Source organism: Oncorhynchus clarkii, chromosome 6 (assembly GCF_045791955.1).
Source record: "Oncorhynchus clarkii lewisi isolate Uvic-CL-2024 chromosome 6, UVic_Ocla_1.0, whole genome shotgun sequence".
Taxonomy (NCBI): Eukaryota; Metazoa; Chordata; class Actinopteri; order Salmoniformes; family Salmonidae; genus Oncorhynchus; species Oncorhynchus clarkii.
This window is the reverse complement of record NC_092152.1, coordinates 74,300,785-74,319,372: the sequence shown is the minus strand read 5'-3', so window position 1 is coordinate 74,319,372 and position 18,588 is coordinate 74,300,785. Positions and strand designations below refer to the sequence as shown.

The window sequence follows — 18,588 nt, the reverse complement described above, 5'->3', positions numbered from 1 at the left end:
GCCCTCTATTACAGAGAGAGAGGGGGGGTGATATTCGCAAGAGACTGATCTATGGGATCCACCAACAACACAGGTCTCGGGGTGCGGTGGAAATGCCCATTTTGCTTATGATATTCAATTATGCGGTCAAACGCTCTGTGTTTTCTGAGCAATGATCAATTATCGGATGTCAATGATAATAGTGAATGATGGTCCCACGCATCCCCACTCTTATATGCTGCGTATCGATTGCGCGTGACAGAGAGAGTGAGTGCGCACTGAGTATGTGTGCGCAAAATACAGCCTCAGTCACTTTTCCTGCGTTGCAAAAATATTCTCCCAAACTCAAGAGAATAAATACTTGTTTCTTGAGTGAAACAACTAACATTTAATTTTTAATTGACTCAATCTTAATGTATACGCTATGTCTTACTCTAGTAGTACCCGCTTTATGAATATGATATAATTGATAATAATTTTGACATATTTTCATTATAAGCGAGAGATGTCCACCTAAACATTTGTTTCCAGTGCTGTCAATTAATTGCCCCTCTCAATGTGGGTGGGAGTGAGTTTCGGACAGCTTTTATTTAACCCCTACCCCCATCCCTCGCTTTCATTCCTCCACTTATTTCAATTCAGACCCCCAAAATTCTTGTTGATTGTGTCATTCATCCCGTGATTGTTAACACAGTATAGTCCGACGGTCTGGGGTGAATCTCATTTAAAATGTCTCTCGCTCGGTTGGGCTGCAAATCACCCTGTTTACAATCTCACACCAACACTCACATCAATTAACTGCCCATTGATTTTTCCGCCCGGGACATTACAATATTGCAGACCTATTTTCTTGCGCCTCTTAGTTTTATCGCCGATATAATTATCAGCAAAGTTTCTTTCCCATGGGTATCAATACGAGTAGGCCTATTATTACCCTGTATGACATACAGGTATGTAACTGTATTCCATTTTTCTTATCATCTCTGTATGAATAGGCTTTATTTTTGTTGCATTATTTTATTCCTTGTTGTCTTATTTGTACCTTTTGAGATATTTAGGGATTGTAAACATAAAACTTTATTCTATGGACAATACTGTAAATGGCACTTCCAATATGAAAATATATAAAACACTATTTCAATTTTATAAAAATGTGAAAATAGGTATTACTTATTGATATTCTGTATTGACATATCAGTGTCCGCCAAAACACAAGTAGCTATCGCCAATATTTTTTCCCTGTCCCTTCCTCGGCCATTAATAAGTAAATAGGACTCGTCCTAAAAGATAGCTGAAACAAGAGAGGACTAGAGGACTAGCCTGCAGCAGCTCTTTAAATATTCAGTGAAAAATAATGGCATCCAAGCCATCACCTATAGTAACATTATTATCTTCATTTCTCAAAATCAGCCAGACTGATAGCTTCGTTTATCTTTTCCGCACAATAAATCTACTAGACACAGAGCAGCTCCTATGGGAACTCCTGCTCTCTTCAAACATTCCCAAGGATGACTCCAGGAGTCATCACGAATAGTGTATAATTTTAGAACTATGATTCTTAGAATTGTAATATTATTATTTGTATTATTATTATAAAAAAATACTAATGTACATACAATAGGTTATAAAATTGAGTTTGCTATTGGCTTCACATATTCAAAGCAATGGGTTACAATTAAATTATATTAATCAACACTTATTAGTTCTCTATGTTGAAAAAGTATACAATTATCGTTGTGTTTGGAGCAAAGATGAACGTCTATTCAGTGTAACCTCTATAGTTTTAAATGTATATTATTCTACTGTTATTATTCTCTTTAAATCCACTTATTGAATAGCAACTGCTTTTGTCTTGCATACCAACTGCGCAATAAGGCTCTCATTTTTGTTACAGAACTGATAAAAATATAAACTTGACGTACAGCAAAATAAACATACATAGGCTACCCGTGACATGCTGGGCTACTGTAGGCTACAATTTGGACAAGACGCTGATTGTATCGAGTTTCGCTAAACAGTCCAATCAACGTATGAAATGAAAACAACTCAATGTTTCAATGACGCGCAAGTTCGTGAAATGTATGCATGATGTGCTGAAGTAGCCTATGTATAGTAAACATCTATAAACAATACAAACATGTCCATGCCTTCGAAACAGAATCATACACTCTTTACTGTTCCCTCTACTGGTCAGTCACTCGCTCACGCTCACAGACACACACACACACTCGCTTGCGAACCATGCGTATGAGAGAGAGCGAAAGAGAGAGAGAGAGGTGAGCGAGAGATTGCACCTCCAACGGCTTATGATAGAGTAGCCCAATGACCAATCACATCATAGGTGGGCCGGGCTCCACATTTCTCACAGTCCTACATGGGCCCTTAAAGTTTGTTTGTTCGCGGAATGCGGTATGTGATGAAAACGTGTTACTAACCCCGTTCGACGATAATCAAATGAATCTGATTGGGATATTCGATACATATCTTGGACTTCCAAGACACCTACAGTGTCATTACGCACGAGACTCCTATAGTCGATCTACGTTTTCCTCGCTGCATTGAGGCACCACTAACCAACGATTAGGTATCAGTGTTTCAACATACAAGATCTGAATTACAGCGACCTCAATGCAAATCTGAAAGGAGGATATGCACAGCAACAGCGACCAGAGTTGTGGAAAGTATTTGTATGTGAGATCACGGAGGTTTCAACGTGAGCGTCTCGTCAGTTCAAATTGACCTAACTCTGCTTGGTTTGATCGCTGCTTAGTCAATAGGAAAGATACCGTTCAGCGAATGGACTGAAGACTCTGACATTCCACTAGTAGCCAAGATAAGCTTTACGTAGCTACCAGCTGGTTGCTAAGAAGGGTTAAACTGTATCTAAAGGGAGTTGGAAAACCCAGCCTTTTCTTCCACACGGATCAACTCATTGGGTGGGAGCTGAGAGAGAGACAAGAGTCCCCAGCAAATCAGGACCTAATTGATTAAAGAGACTTAATTTGAATAGGGGGCTGGCGAGGTGCCAATAGCCTTTCAAGGAACCCCGAATGATTAATCGCAAAGCATTATTGATAATCATAACAGGACACATGCGCGGTGGATGGACTCGATTTTCGTAATTTTGAGCAGATTTTTTAGTAATTTTTTATTCTTTCTTGGCTGATGTGTGAGCCAGCATGTCGCGGAGGAAACAAGCAAAGCCGCAACATTTCCAATCGGACCCTCATCTGGCTTTATCCGAGCACAATGGTAAGTTCTGGCAATGGATCGCTGTTATCCACGCTACTATCTTTTAATATCTGCTTTTCAGATGTTTTTGTCATTTTAGGATTGTTTCTTTTTTGGATAGGACGTCTTCCCCCTTTTCGAAGTTAGATTTTTTTTTTTTATGAATCCATGCTATTTACTGTCTCAATCATTTTATGATAACTAGACATTTGCTATGTGTATAGGCCATCTACTTCATGATCAAACTATGGCCCGTGCCTTTTCTATATATCGCTCTAAGACACAGTCAAATACTTTTATTCTTGAAAATATCATATTATTGCGTTTTGTTGTTCATATAACTTTAGAATAAAACTTTGTTACAAAATATAACAATTTAAAAGTGCATGCGTTATAGTATTGTTATTAGGCTGCTTAGCCTACTTTTACCTCGACATAGGCTTCTATGTAGCCTACACTTTTAGAATTCACTTTTTAGAACACTTTGTGTGGTAGGCTACAAAGATTGATTTTTTAATCAACATTTTTGTCTTACACACTTTGAAGCAAGTTTCCTCTATTGCTGCTGCAAGCAAAGTTGCTGCAGCGAAAGGCTCGTTTAAGTTTCTGCTTTTGTAGTCGACTTAGTTTCACTCCAATCGTTGCTTAACCTACTCTATACACGGACAAGTAAGTACTGGTGCGTAGAAATAACCAGTATTTTCTGAAATGTTTTCCCTCTATTTTGGGTTTCGGCCTATTTAAAATATAAATAATAATTTTCATACTCGCCTAAAGTTTCTACTGTTTCTGACTGTCATGTACATAGCCTAGTCTACAAAGTCGGTATTTCACAGCCAAGCCTTGGCTTGATTCAAATCAAATGATAAGAAAATATAAACATTATTTGCTTACAATGAATACCTTATCGATTTTCAGTTTGTGGACATGTTGTGGTCTTAATTGTGGATGGTAATCATTCGTTTACAAATTATATGACTTTTCAACCACAATCTCAATGTGGTGCACGATGCAACAGAACACTGAAGCTATACTGGCCGTATAGTTATTATGTATATCATTATTTAATGTTAATACATTATAATAGTTTTATGCTTAGCCGCATGCACACTTTTTGTTTACTTCCCACATTTCCCTTGTGTATATTCCTTAACCATAATTTTTAAGATATTTCAAAGGTGAAGTTAGTATAGATGACATACTGCTTCATATTCTCTTTCGCCCCCTCCCCCTTTTCTCTCTCTCTCGCTCTCTCACATACACACAAACACACACACACTGAGAGATAAAGAGCGATAAATAAATAGTGAGGGACATAGGCCTGTTATTTTACGAGATAAACAAGTTAACGTATCCCTAAATTTGTCAAAAATATGTAAAGAATTTATGTTAATTTACTTTAACAAAAGCTCAGCACCAAATTACCTCACGTCATGAAAATGAGCTTGTATAAAGAATATGTCAAGTTGTGGTTGAGACCATCAAAAAGATGGCGACAGTGGTTGAATGAATTTTATTATGCAACTACCTTGGTTGCTTTTGGAACGCTTTGTCACCTTTGCGAGTTTCTACGACTCCGGAGTGACCAGCTGACCATCTCTGTTAAGTCCACCCAACAGTCACGTTTCCTCTTATGATGATACATTTGATAAAATTATGTTTTCCAACGAGACTTACAACAAGCTGGGCTTTAATTTAATTTTGCTAAAGATGTGCTTTAGACCTGCTGTGAAAACCAGGTCATTTAAGTATTTTCTATAGGCCTACAACACCCATAGCCATAACTTTCACCCTATGGTGTTTGTAAGGTAGTTTGATAAGTTTCACTATCTTAAAAATATCAAACAATTTCCAGATTATTAAAATGTGTATATTTTATATTTCCTCAAACGTACAATTTACTGAAATATTTTTTTTTTCAAAATGGTTGAATGTTCATAGTGACGGTAGTTTCGATCTAACATTTTAGAATTGTGGATGTATTTTAGAAGTCTCACATGTATAGTAGATTTTAATGTTGCGCTTTCTCTATTCATTAGTTTATATGAAAGTTAGATTAGGCTCTGTCTTTTTGCAGACTATATTGTCATTGCACTGGTACTTCCAAAGGAAATCATAAACTCCTATCTCTGATACAGATTACATTTGACTTGTTTGTAGTTACTGCTCTATAGTAGCCCATATTACACTAGTATTACTATTATTACTATTAATATCTGTTTATTAGAAGTGTTTGCCATGACATAGCCTACAGAAAGGAAACTCTAGAGGCTCTTTAACTGACCCTATATGGCTGATTTTCCATACACATTGTCTATGTATTTTCCTTCTGAGGAGTTCCTTGAGACAGTCAATTTAGTTTGACTTATTTTTCATATATAACTAATCATGTTTTAAGCTCTTTCTGTGTATGTACAGCTATGTTGTTTGCAGTATCCTTTACAAAATGCTAGCTGGAAATAAAGCTCTGTTTCACCCAACTTAAACTTTGCATAAGAAGCATTTACTGCTACCTAAGGTTGCATGATTTGTTTGGAACTAAGGATCAATGCAAAACATAGTCTATACCTAGAATCATACTTGTTTTTCCTTGACTGCTGCATTTCCCCTAAAATGTAATAAAGTAGTGAATAGTAACTTTAGTCATTCTCTGTCAGCAGACTGGTGCCTACTGAGTTTCACAATAAATAACCCAAATGCATCATGCATTAAACAAGCTGAAAATGCAATACCTGTAATTATGGGTTAGGGACATGGAATACTTGCATTTCTGGTAATGGGTTGATCATTCTAGAGTGTGTGCTCATGACTGAGAGATCTCCTGTTTGTGTGGAACTGGAAAGTCCGCAAGAGTCTCTGTATGCAAAATAAAAAGAGGGAGGCTAACATTCCCAGTACATTTTAAGGAGATGCTGAGGGCATTTTGCCGCTGGATAGTTAGTGTATGAGGCTGAGAGTCAAGGCTGTCTGTCTCTCATCTCGTCCCTCCGAGAGAGAGAGAGAGAGAGAGTTCTCGGGTGGGATGTTCAGCTGTTTTAACCTTTGCCAGGGTCCCCCTGTGTCTCCCTGTGTGAAGTTGATGAGAGTTCAGGCTGCAGTGTGTTCTCCTGTACCTCGTCATTGACCCCGCTGATCAGAGCCACAGGGGCCTAGCAGGGACTCTGTCCTCTATTTGTGATGGGGGGGGGGGGTCTTATCAATGTGACCGCCATCCACTTCCACCCTGCAAGAGTAGCCCCCCCAGAGGGAGATCGGCAGGGCGGTCCTCGGCCCTTCGCACTGTTGTACCCCGCAAACAACAGGGATTCAGTTACTTGTCATTTTGCCAATGTTTATATAGTGGAAGGCTGAGATGTATCCCGGCTGAAGGACTTGCTTGCTTTTCTCCCTTCTCCTCCCCTTTAAGCTTTAATCATGTCACCAGGGCAGAGCTGCTAAGGCTGGGGCTTGTCCATCCGGGAAACGGCAGCTATAGTGGAACCCCATCTAGTGTTCACTGGGATGTTTCCAGTGAGGCCAGCAGTGTGAGGGCTGGAGAGGAGGTGGGTAAGCTCAGGCAGGCATCAGACATCAGGCATCAGACACTCTACTGAATTCACAAGTGTCAAGAGGCTTGAAGCCAGCATCCCTACAAAGTAACGTAGGAACTCTCAAAAAGCTACTCTGCCATCTTTTGTACTAATCCACATCTCTATATCACTTATTATTTACTCTCTTCTGTCCTTTGTATCAGAGGCTCTCTGTTTTGGCATGTGTCTCTTCTGCCTCCCTGAAGGCCTGTGCTCCGGTGACTCCTTGTAGCATGATGATGATGAGATTTAGCTGTTTTAGGACACCGTTTTTATACAGAGTAACGCATTATTTCTATTCAGAGATAATCGTCAAGCTATTTTTTAAACATTGACTAATGTATGCACTGTTGCTGTAGACATTTGGGTGTTGTGTGCGTTGTGGCTGTTCTCATTTAGGCTGCGCATTTGTTGGCATTATTTTCATAGTATTTGTTTTTTTATTCATAAAGACATCAGATTAACAAAATACCATCTCTTTTTAAGTGCATGTCTACTTATGTAAACAGACATGATTACATGTCAGTACATGATTATAGATTGACTTTCAAATACTCCATGCTTCTGAGATGCTTTACCTTCTTAATAGTCAAGGTGGTGGTATGGAAATAGCTTCTTGTGAAAGAGCACATTTGAGATGTAATAATTTGATTGTTTTAATTTGACCACTATTTGCTTTACAATCACTGAGTATTTACGAAGGAAGGGGGTGGGGTGTGCTGGGTGTTGAGAGTAACACACTTTGAGATTTAGAAAGTGAATTTACCCCTTGATCGGTCAAATCCTAGCCTGTTACAAGTACGTTATTATTAGGGACATATATATTGTGGTTTCAGTGAATGTTATGTGAAGTTGATAACAGAGTTACATTTGGGCATATGCTCTTTGTTTTATTTTTATCTGTGGTTTTGGATATAGTTATTTTGGTCGCTAAACATGATCATGTTTAGATAGAATCCACAATGTGATACAATCCACAATGTCCAGTTTCCATTCACTTGAGGAATGAGAGAATGTTACATTGAAAGATAGTTATTACTGACTGCCTAACTAAATAAGTTATCCACAGGCCTCTGAAGAAACTTGAGCTAGTCACTTGTTCTTAGTGTTTTCATACAGATTACATTGGACAGTTTAAACAAACCTTTGGATGTATGGAATCTTAAATCCTTTAAAAATATATATTTTTGATATATGGAAATAGTAGCTTGCGGCTTCAACATGTGTGTCATCACTACACTCCAGTGCACTTTAATCTAGTAAGAGAATAAGAATAAACACTATGAACTTGATGTTTACATTTTTGCTTTTATAGTGCATTTTTGTACTTTTGTAAAAGTTTGCTCCTATAACCTCTAGGTAAGTTCTTGAAGGGCGGTTCAAGCGCTTTCATTTAGTTGACTTTGGATAGTTTTCTCACATTTTTGTTTAGCTACATTAGTGTTTCCTACAGCAGTGTATTCAGGACAGTGTGTAAATTGATGTATTTCCTCTCACATAAAATCCATTTCATTTGTTCACATGGTCAACCAATACCAAACAAAGCTACTCTTCCTTCCCACGAGGTAAATCAAACACATTTTTCATTACTGACGCTTTCAGGGGAGGCTGCATGGTTGATATTAAAAAGTTACCATTAAAGTTGGAGCAAGTCTTCTCCGTTTGCATGGTTAGAGTGGTGTGAGGCTGGGTTTTACTGTCATGGCAACTTTGCGTTATCTGATGTCCCAGAGCAGAGAAACATTGAGGGAGATAATCCCTGAATTAAACAGGATCTGCTTTGAGTTGGCCAAGATGAGCAGGCCAGGCCAGGCCGACAAGCCCGCCGCTCCCATGCTGTGTGAACAATGGGAAGCCATCCTGTCTCAGTGGGGCAGGGCCGCACTCATCTCTCTCTCGTTCTCTCTCTCTCTCTCTCTCTCTGGGTTTCATTTTCAAATTAACCCTCCCTTTCCACCCGTGATGAAAATGTAGATCGCCGGGGCCCACAATGAAAGGGATTCATAGAGAATTGCAATTTGTAAATCAACTTGTATGTTAAACAGTGAGATTTGGGTTTGACAAAAAGAAGATAGAATGAGGAAAGTCTGGAGCACAGCAGTGGCACAGGGGTGTTGACTCGCCTTTTGTTCTTTTCACACTGACCCCTGTGTTTGTTGAATGGAAATTGCATAACCAAGACCAGTTTCTATGCACATTTAAAAGACAATTATTCATTTTGCGTATTCTTATTGGCTGGTATTGAATTGCCTGTTGCTTAAACTGCTGTGGCCAGTTGCTTGGTTTTGGGCAGCAAGCCGTTCATTCTAATATATATGACAGCAGCTCCACTCATAGCTCTTGACAAATTTTATTGTAGTTATGTTTTTATTTTATTTTTCCCTATAAAGTGTATATATATATATATACAGCACTGTGATACTTACACATTTATATCACTACACATTTTTATACAAAGTTTTATACGTTATGTTTTACTCTTCATTTTATGTTAGGTACTATAATGTGTTTTATTTATTTTATTTTATGTCATTTATTAAATATACATAACATATTTATAAAAACATGTGTTATGTAAACATTACAGATATTTTAGTTTAAAAAAATGTATAATTCTTAGTGATTTCAGTACGATAATGGCATATATAATTTTGCACTGTCTTTGTTGAGTGTCCGAGTGGCTAGAGAGAACAATCTGGAGTCCAAAGTGCTGTTTATTGTTGCTGTCAGATTCCGATTGCAGCCTGACTGGATACAAATTAGCTTAGTGACAGGGATAACCTGTCCAAGATGCCTGTAGTCGAGTTGAAAATGAGCAAAGTTGACAGCAAATTGAAAGTCTAATAAGTCCTTCAAATGGTTGATTTGCGCTCAGTGGACATGTAGACATTGAGGAGTATGAAATATTGGAAATCAATGCTTCTCTATGAAATGTCATTAAGCCCCAATGTCCTCACTTCATAGTATTTTATATGTTGATGGATTATCTATAGAAATGATTACTTAAAAGATGGTTGGATTGATGAAACCAGATGTACATCTTCAAAGATCACTTATTATTGATTTCCATTCTTTTCTTATCCTGTTTCTCAGAGCCACCACATTAAAAGGGGTCTTTTTCACTCTTTTTTTGGTTTACTGCTGCTTTTTTGATGGTTGTTTTTTATGAACGTATCAAGCGGATAAGTGTAAAACTGATTAATTTAAGATGAACAACAAAATAATTTGAATAGATAAAGCTGCCTCTTCAGCTGCAAAACATTTCTAATCACTAATCCTCTGTTTCCTCCTCCTGTGTTTTTCAGGGGACACAGAAGAGCCCTGCTCGGAGGAAGACCCCCCCTGCAAGGAGTCAGATGCCCATGTCTGTAGCAGATGTTGTGCTGAGTTCTTTGAACTATCAGATCTTGAACAACACCAGAAGAATTGCACTAAGAATCAATTAGTTCTGATAGTGAATGAGAATCCTGCCTCTCCTTCCGGAAGCTTCTCGCCTGGCTCCCCTCCACATAATCCTGATGAGCAGATGAATGACATGGTTAATAACACTGATCAAGCAGAGTGCAGTGGCCTTTTGGAGCATAACGCTCTTGACAAAGAAGAATCCATGGACGTCGACGTTTCCGAAATCAACGTTCATCCTGGTCACGACAATGATGGAGGCAGCAGCCACATGGAGGGAGGCAGTAACATCAACATGAACACGGGTGAGGGAAATGGCCACAGCTCCAGCAGGAAGAGCTCTGGACCAGCACCGGGCACCTCAATCGTCTCTGCCCCTCAGCTACCTCCGCTCGGCAACCTGACTGACCTGGGGAGCATCTCTATGATCAACAGCAACGTCATCATCGAAAACCTGCAGAGCACCAAAGTGGCTGTGGCCCAGTTCACCCAGGAGACGCAGCGCTCCTCTGGGTCTGGGTCCGGGGGCCCCAGGGTGGCAGTGCCGGCCCTGATGGAGCAACTCCTGGGCCTGCAGCAGCAACAGATCCACCAGCTGCAGCTCATTGAACAGATCCGTCACCAGATCCTGCTACTGGCCTCCCAGTCCCCTGAAATGCAGGTGCCCCCCAGCATCTCAACACCAGGAGGCTCGTTGGGGCCGTCAGCCAACCCACTGACCACGCTCAGCTCCCATCTCTCACAGCAGCTGGCTGCAGCTGCGGGCTTAGCACAGAGCCTGGCCAGCCAGTCTGCCAGCATCAGCAGCCTGAAGCAGCTGGCTGAAAAGGCGCAGCTACCTCAGAGCAACAATCCCAGCAGCGGTGAATCATCTCAGAGCATCAGCTCACTGGGACCGTCCACAGTCAACAACGTCCAGTCGTCCTCTGACAAGAGGCCAATACATGCGATCAGCAGCAACCTCCACTCTCAGCTCAGTAACCCATCACACACTAAGTCATCCATGCCAGCCTTTGGGATAGGTAGCCTGTTGAACCCTGTAACTAATCCACATCTACCTCAGCCCAAATCTGGAAACCACCTGTTTTCCAGCTCCCTGCCCAGTATTGGCACCACAGTGGAGGACCTCAACTCTCTGGCTGCGCTGGCCCAGAGGAAAGGCAAGTCACCAACTTCATTTGAACCCAAGAGCAGCTCAGAGGAGACGTTCTTCAAGCATAAGTGCAGATTTTGTGCCAAGGTGTTTGGGAGTGACAGTGCCTTGCAGATCCACCTGCGATCTCACACAGGTGAGAGGCCGTACAAGTGTAACATCTGTGGCAATCGCTTCTCCACCCGCGGTAACTTGAAGGTCCACTTCCAGCGTCATAAAGAGAAGTATCCACATGTTCAGATGAATCCATACCCTGTCCCCGAGCATTTAGACAATATTCCAACGAGCACCGGCATTCCATATGGTATGTCAATGCCTCCAGAGAAGCCTGTGACCAGCTGGCTGGATAGCAAGCCTGTTCTCTCCACTCTGACCTCATCAGTGGGCATGCTGCTCCCACCAACCATGCCCAGCCTGCCGGCATTCATTAAAAAAGAGGATCATTCGGTAGCCATAACCAGCCCTCCCATTTCGACAAAGACTGACTCCGGTCGTGACGCTGCTGAGCCATCAATGAAAAGCAATGACGGGTTGTCTGAAGAAGCTGCGGCCCTGCCTACATCAAACGGGAAAACTGAAGAGGGCAGTCACTCGTCGAGCTTCATGGCGAGCGTGAGCTCTGAGTCTGAGCGCAACACAGAATACACAACCTCCAACAGCCCACCTATGATGACCAACCCTCTTATGCCCCTCATGTCTGAGCAGTTCAAGGCTAAGTTCCCGTTCGGGGGCCTCTTGGACCCGCTCCAGGGGTCGGAGACCTCCAAGCTGCAGCAGCTGGTGGAGAACATCGACAGGAAGTTGACGGACCCCAATGAGTGTGTCATCTGCCACCGTGTGCTCAGCTGTCAAAGCGCTCTGAAAATGCACTACCGTACTCACACTGGAGAGAGGCCCTTCAAGTGTAAGGTGTGTGGCAGAGCCTTCACCACCAAAGGGAATCTGAAGACCCACTACACCGTCCACCGGGCCATGCCTCCACTCAGAGTCCATCACTCCTGCCCCATCTGTCAGAAGAAGTTCACCAATGCGGTGGTCCTGCAGCAGCACATCCGCATGCACATGGGAGGGCAGATCCCAAACACCCCACTGCCAGACAGCTACCCTGAGTCCATGGGCTCCGACACAGGCTCCTTCGATGAGAGGAACTTCGATGAGAACTTCGATGACCTGGACAACTTCTCTGATGATGATATGGAGGGGATGGAAGGAGTAGAAGGGATGGAAGATGGCCCTGACAGCAGCGTCCCAGACACCCCTAAGTCAGCTGACGCCTCCCAAGACAGCCTGTGCAATTCTCCCTCTCACCCCGAGATGGTCGTCCAGGACGGGCAGGAGAAAAACCATCATGCCCATCAGAATGCCACCCACAATACCCACCATGATATTGACTATAGAATCCACCACAACAACCACCATAACAATCAGCTTAACAGCCACCATGACAATCAGCATCACAACCACCATAACCCCCACCAGAGGCTGGTAGAGGAGCTACAGGCCAGTAGAATGAAGGCCATGGGGAATGGGGGTTCAATGGAAGGGGACTGCCTTACTAACGACTCCTCATCCCTAGGTGGGGACATCGAGAGCCCGAGTGCCGGGAGTCCAGCAGTGTCAGAATCTACCTCTTCCATGCAGCCCCCATCCCCCACCAATGGGCACCCCCAACATCAACGTAAATCCCCCAGCTTGGAGGAAAGACAGGAGAGGCAGGAGAGACAGGAGAGGCACCAGAGGGCTATGTCCCTGGATCACATCAGTGCCAGCCTCATGCAGCATCACCCTTCTAGCATCGGGGCCCTGGACCTGACATCCTGCAACCCGTCTAAAGACCCACTGGGCATGCTCTTCCCATTCCGTGAGCGTGGCACGTTCAAGAACACGGCCTGTGACATCTGTGGGAAAACGTTTGCATGTCAGAGTGCCTTGGACATCCACTACCGAAGCCATACCAAAGAGAGACCGTTCATTTGCACAGCCTGTAACCGGGGCTTCTCGACCAAGGGCAACCTGAAGCAGCACATGCTCACCCACCAGATGAGGGACTTGCCCTCACAGCTCTTCGAACCCTCTAACACCAGCCTCTCCTCCAGTCCGACCCCCTCCCTCCTCTCTGTGAACTCCCTGTCCTCCATGATCAAATCAGAGGTCAACGGCTTCCTCCATGGCCTCCACCACCACCAGGACCACCACAGGGACCACCACAGGGACCACCACAGGGATCACCACAGGGACCACCAGGACCGAGATCACCATAAGGACATGCCCAGCAACATGCCCCATGGCCTGGTGACCACCTCGGCCTCTACATCCCCAGTGCTCTCGGCCTCTGCCCCTCCACGCCGGACACCCAAGCAGCACTACTGCAACACTTGTGGGAAGACCTTCTCCTCCTCCAGCGCTCTGCAGATACATGAGAGGACCCACACTGGGGAGAAGCCCTTCGCCTGCCACATCTGTGGTCGGGCTTTCACCACCAAAGGAAATCTCAAGGTAATTGTAAGATTATAAACATTATGAATGCAATGTTTAAAATACACACATATTCAATATCTCAGGGCAATTGTATATTTACAAACATTATGAATGGAATTGGAAAATGTCCACATATTTATTCATGAATATCTATAGGAGGAGTATAAAAATCACCAGAATTTTGGTCCATAACTTTGAGCAACAAATTGAAGTGTGTTATGTCAGTGCCATTCGGAGGCAGTAATGTTCTATAATTGATGAAAGAACCAGCTCAGCGGAAAGGTTGAATCACCCCATTAATATGATTATTGGGTAGAAACCTGAGAATGTGATCAGCAGAGCACAGCTGGGAATGGTTCAGTTAACAGCATTAACTACAGTAACCAGAGGCAACCATCCTCAGTTTTCCAGAGTTTACCCCTTGAAAATCCCAGAGTTTCCCTTTGATCAGTAGGAAAAGGCCCCTAAGAGATAAACAGGAAATGAAGGGCCAAATGTGATCACACCACTCAACTGTGAGAAATCAAAGGGGCGAAACGTAGAGAGGCGTAATATTTAGGAAGCAAAAGGAGATAGCCCGGTCGCAGACGAAGGAAGCGAGTTGTGGGCGTATTCTGCCCAGGGGAGCTGTTCTGACCAAGACGCAGGGTTGCGAAAAGAAAGACTGCGTAAGATGCGACCAATAGTCTGATTGGCCCGTTCTGCTTGACCGTTAGACTGGGGGTGAAAGCCGGAAGAGAGACTGACGGAAGCCCCAATCAAACGGCAAAACTCCCTCCAAAATTGAGACGTGAATTGCGGACCTCTGTCCGAAACGACGTCTGACGGAAGGCCATGAATTCTGAAAACATTCTCGATGATGATTTGTGCCGTCTCTTTAGCAGAAGGAAGCTTAGCAAGGGGAATGAAATGAGCCGCCTTAGAGAACCTATCGACAACCGTAAGAATAACAGTCTTCCCCGCTGACGAAGGCAGTCCGGTGACAAAATCTAAGGCGATGTGAGACCACGGTCGAGAGGGAATAGGAAGCGGCCTGAGACGGCCGGCAGGAGGAGAGTTACCGGACTTAGTCTGCGCGCAGACCGAACAAGCAGCCACGAAACGACGCGTGTCATGCTCCCGGGTGGGCCACCAAAAACGCTGGCGAATGGAAGCAAGCGTACCCCGAACGCCAGGGTGGCCGGCTAACTTGGCAGAGTGAGCCCAGCGAAAAACAGCGCCCAACGCGCCTGACGCGCATTAAGTCGTTTGGCAGAACGGATGTACTCAAGGTTCCTATGGTCAGTCCAAACGACAAAAGGAACGGTCGCCCCCTCCAACCACTGTCGCCATTCGCCTAGGGCTAACCGGATGGCGAGCAGTTCGCGGTTACCCACATCATAGTTACGTTCCGACGGCGACAGGCGATGAGAAAAATACGCGCATGGGTGGACCTTGTCGTCAGAGAGGGAGCGCTGAGAAAGAATGGCTCCCACGCCCACCTCTGACGCGTCAACCTCGACAACGAACTGTCTAGAGACGTCAGGTGTAACAAGGATAGGAGCGGATGTAAAACGATTCTTGAGGAGATCAAAAGCTCCCTGGGCGGAAACGGACCACTTAAAGCACGTCTTGACAGAAGTAAGGGCTGTGAGAGGAGCTGCCACCTGACCGAAATTACGGATGAAACGACGATAGAAGTTCGCGAAGCCGAGAAAGCGCTGCAGCTCGACGCGTGACTTAGGGACGGGCCAATCAATGACAGCTTGGACCTTAGCGGGATCCATCTTAATGCCTTCAGCGGAAATAACAGAACCGAGAAATGTGACGGAGGAGGCATGAAAAGTGCACTTCTCAGCCTTCACAAAAAGACAATTCTCTAAAAGGCGCTGGAGGACACGTCGAACGTGCTGAACATGAATCTGGAGTGACGGTTGTCAAATGTATAACCAGATTGCAATTATCGATCAAAAACCCGTATCATCTCCTCCTTAAAGTCCTGATACGGGAGCAGCAGACACTTCCTGCTCGTGTCTGCCTAATCAGCACCAGTTATTCTTTAGTTTGACGACAGTCTGGTTCACACAACAAACAAGAATCCGACAAAGACAGGAGCAGAAACAGAGAGAGATATAGGGACTTGTTGATATAAAAATAAAAAAAAAACAATACCCTTATTATTTGTAGCACGATTTCACATTTTGCTGATGCTATGTTTTTGTAGTGTGTTTTTATTAAAATAATGTGTAATTTCTAGCAAGTGATATTGTAAAATGTGTTATCTAGAGCACACATCTAACAATGTATTTTAAAATATCACTTGCTATAAATTATGCATTATTTGAATAAAAACACACTAGTCAACACAATCAGTTGTGTGTCTGACACCTCCATGTTTCTACATTGATTTAACATGAATTATCTGTAACAGTCATCCTTTCAGGATCAAAAGAAGAAGAAAAATACATTGTCCTCGTTGGGAAAGGGCATAGCAGGGGTAAACATCAGATGTAATACTGGCCAGGGCAATGAGAGTGGGCACTGCAATTTGAACCAAAGCACAAGGGTCTCCCTCATGAGACGTTTGAATGAAGGTTTCAGATTAAATGCAGTATTTCATCCTAGCCATAATAAAATGGTTACACCATGCCCACGTCCCCACGCCGTTCACAGCTCACTGCACCAATCCTCCTGTTGCACCCAGGGTGCTGAACTCTTTTAATACTAACTTTCTGTTTTATTTTTTTCCACCATTTCCATCATCTGTTACAATGTGCCTTTGTCGTGGCCAAGTTTGAAATATTTATCATTTGCGTCCTCTCTCTCTCTCTGTATCTGTTTCTCTCTCCAGGTTCATATGGGCACACACATGTGGAACAGCGCCCCTGCCAGACGCGGCCGCCGGCTCTCTGTAGACGGCTCTATGGCCTTCCTGGGCACCAACCCTGTCAAGTTCCCAGAGATCTTCCAGAAGGACATGGTGTCTAGGGTGGGCAACGGAGACCCGGCTAGCTTCTGGAACCAGTATGCTGCAGCCTTCTCCAACGGCCTGGCCATGAAGACCAACGAGATCTCTGTCATCCAGAACGGAGGCCTGCCGTCTCTGTCGGGGAGCATGGGGAACGGGGGCAGCTCGCCCGTGGGCGGCCTCACAGGCAACCTGGAGAAGCTGCACAGTACAGAAACCAGTGCCGCTCTGGCTGGCCTGGAGAAAATGGCCAACGCCGAGAACGGGACCCACTTCCGATTCACACGTTTCATGGAGGACAACAAAGAGATTGCCACCAACTAGATACTTTTTCCCTCTCATATGTACACGCACACGCACACGCACACACACACACACACACACACACACACACACACACACACACACACACACACACACACACACACACACACACACACACATTGTGAGAGAAAAGAGAAAGAGAACAAGGCAAAGACAAAGAATGACTTGGCTTTGGCCTGCTATTGAAACATTACCAACATGAGTGTGAAGAGAACTTGCCTTTTTGTACAATGTACAACATGTTATAGTTTTAAGGAGCTTATTTATTAGTGATTATAACCTTGCTCGGAACCAAGTGGAAGCATTAACAGTTAGTTTTTTTCTGTTCTACAGCCAGAATGGGTATGAGCTGAAAGTGAGCTGTTGAAACTTTAGCATATCTTTACCTTGGCATTAAGTTATTTTTGGTCTGTAGTATATAGCTTTAACACAACTGTTGATGTTCATGTGATGCATTAGATCTGTAATAAGTGAACAGAATGGCTGTAAATAATGTACACTGATCTACTCTAGATGGTCTAACAGATGTGTATTAACGTTCCCCCTTGAAAAAAATCATTGAGACTTCAGGCAAGGGACTATGATTACACTGTAGTCATTTCCTTATCAACCGCTGTTGATCTTTTATTTAAGGAAAATGCAAGCATTCAAGCATTTCAAGTGTTTATTTAGAGTTACAGTAGGCCTAACCTGTTTTGTTCATTAATTTTATTCTATGTATTGTACTTTTTTTCTTTCTTCCATAGTTCCATTTTTTTCTTCTTGATCTTTTTTTTGTGTTGCTTTTTGGTGTAAAGTTTAACACAAAACAGTTGTGTTGTTAGAGGAGATGATGAATTCAGAGAGGTTCGCTTCCGGGTTTGAACTGAGAAGAGAGCCAATCATGTGGGTGGGATTCTCCTATAGGTCATCTGCTGGATTTTCACATTGCTGCTATGTCCTCAGCATCCTCATTGGCATCAAGTGCAACATATGTGTTGACGTCTATGTAAATAATGTGAGACGTGAGAACTAGAAATTCCATCACAACAAAATGTACATATAAAGCTCACAAGACAAAGTCCATCTTGGCTAGGGGACAAATGATAGTGTTTTTATAAATATAAATATATATTAGGTTTGACAACCTTCGGACTGTTACATGCACTTTCTTGGAAAGTTGGAAGATCTTTATGGGTCCAGTTTCTCTACACTTTAATACCTACTAACAACTAAGATACTGTCATTCTTTACTCTATTATTCAAATACATCCGTTTTCCAAAAGAAAACTATGAGTGTTTGTGTCTCTTCATTCTCTTTTGTTTCTTTCTGTTTTGTATGCTTTATGATTGGAGATAATGGGGGTTTGGAATAATTGGAGGGTTTTCACTTTTGAAATGTGGTCTTCTCATGTTATTTGAAGGAACATATATATTTTTTTGTGTGGATTGAACTTTTAAATGTGAGTTTAAATAGGCATACATGCACTTATGAAATAATACTGTATCATGGATCTATAACACTC

General features: G+C 43.0%; 1 protein-coding gene across 2 annotated transcripts; it reads left to right on the top strand.

Moving 5' to 3' along the window:
• Positions 1-2,371: 2,371 nt before the first annotated feature.
• On the top strand, positions 2,372-18,352 carry LOC139411605 (sal-like protein 1). Of its 2 annotated transcripts, none has more exons than XM_071158176.1 (3): positions 2,372-3,231; positions 10,085-13,830; positions 16,643-18,352. In XM_071158176.1, the coding sequence occupies exons 1-3, from the start codon at positions 3,159-3,161 to the stop codon at positions 17,081-17,083; spliced, it is 4,260 nt and encodes a 1,419-aa protein (XP_071014277.1). In that variant the 5' UTR covers positions 2,372-3,158; the 3' UTR covers positions 17,084-18,352. The 2 variants fall into 2 exon arrangements, with proteins under 2 accessions (XP_071014277.1, XP_071014278.1); XM_071158177.1 differs by lacking the exon at positions 2,372-3,231 and adding an exon at positions 6,775-6,845.
• Positions 18,353-18,588: the final 236 nt, after the last annotated feature.

Coding starts and splice junctions, on each gene's coding strand:
- LOC139411605 (XM_071158176.1), top strand. CDS start 3,159: ATGTCGCGGAGGAAACAAGCAAAGCCGCAACATTTCCAATCGGACCCT. Junction 3,232..10,084: donor GGCTTTATCCGAGCACAATG/GTAAGTTCTGGC, acceptor TGTGTTTTTCAG/GGGACACAGAAGAGCCCTGC. Junction 13,831..16,642: donor CCACCAAAGGAAATCTCAAG/GTAATTGTAAGA, acceptor TTCTCTCTCCAG/GTTCATATGGGCACACACAT.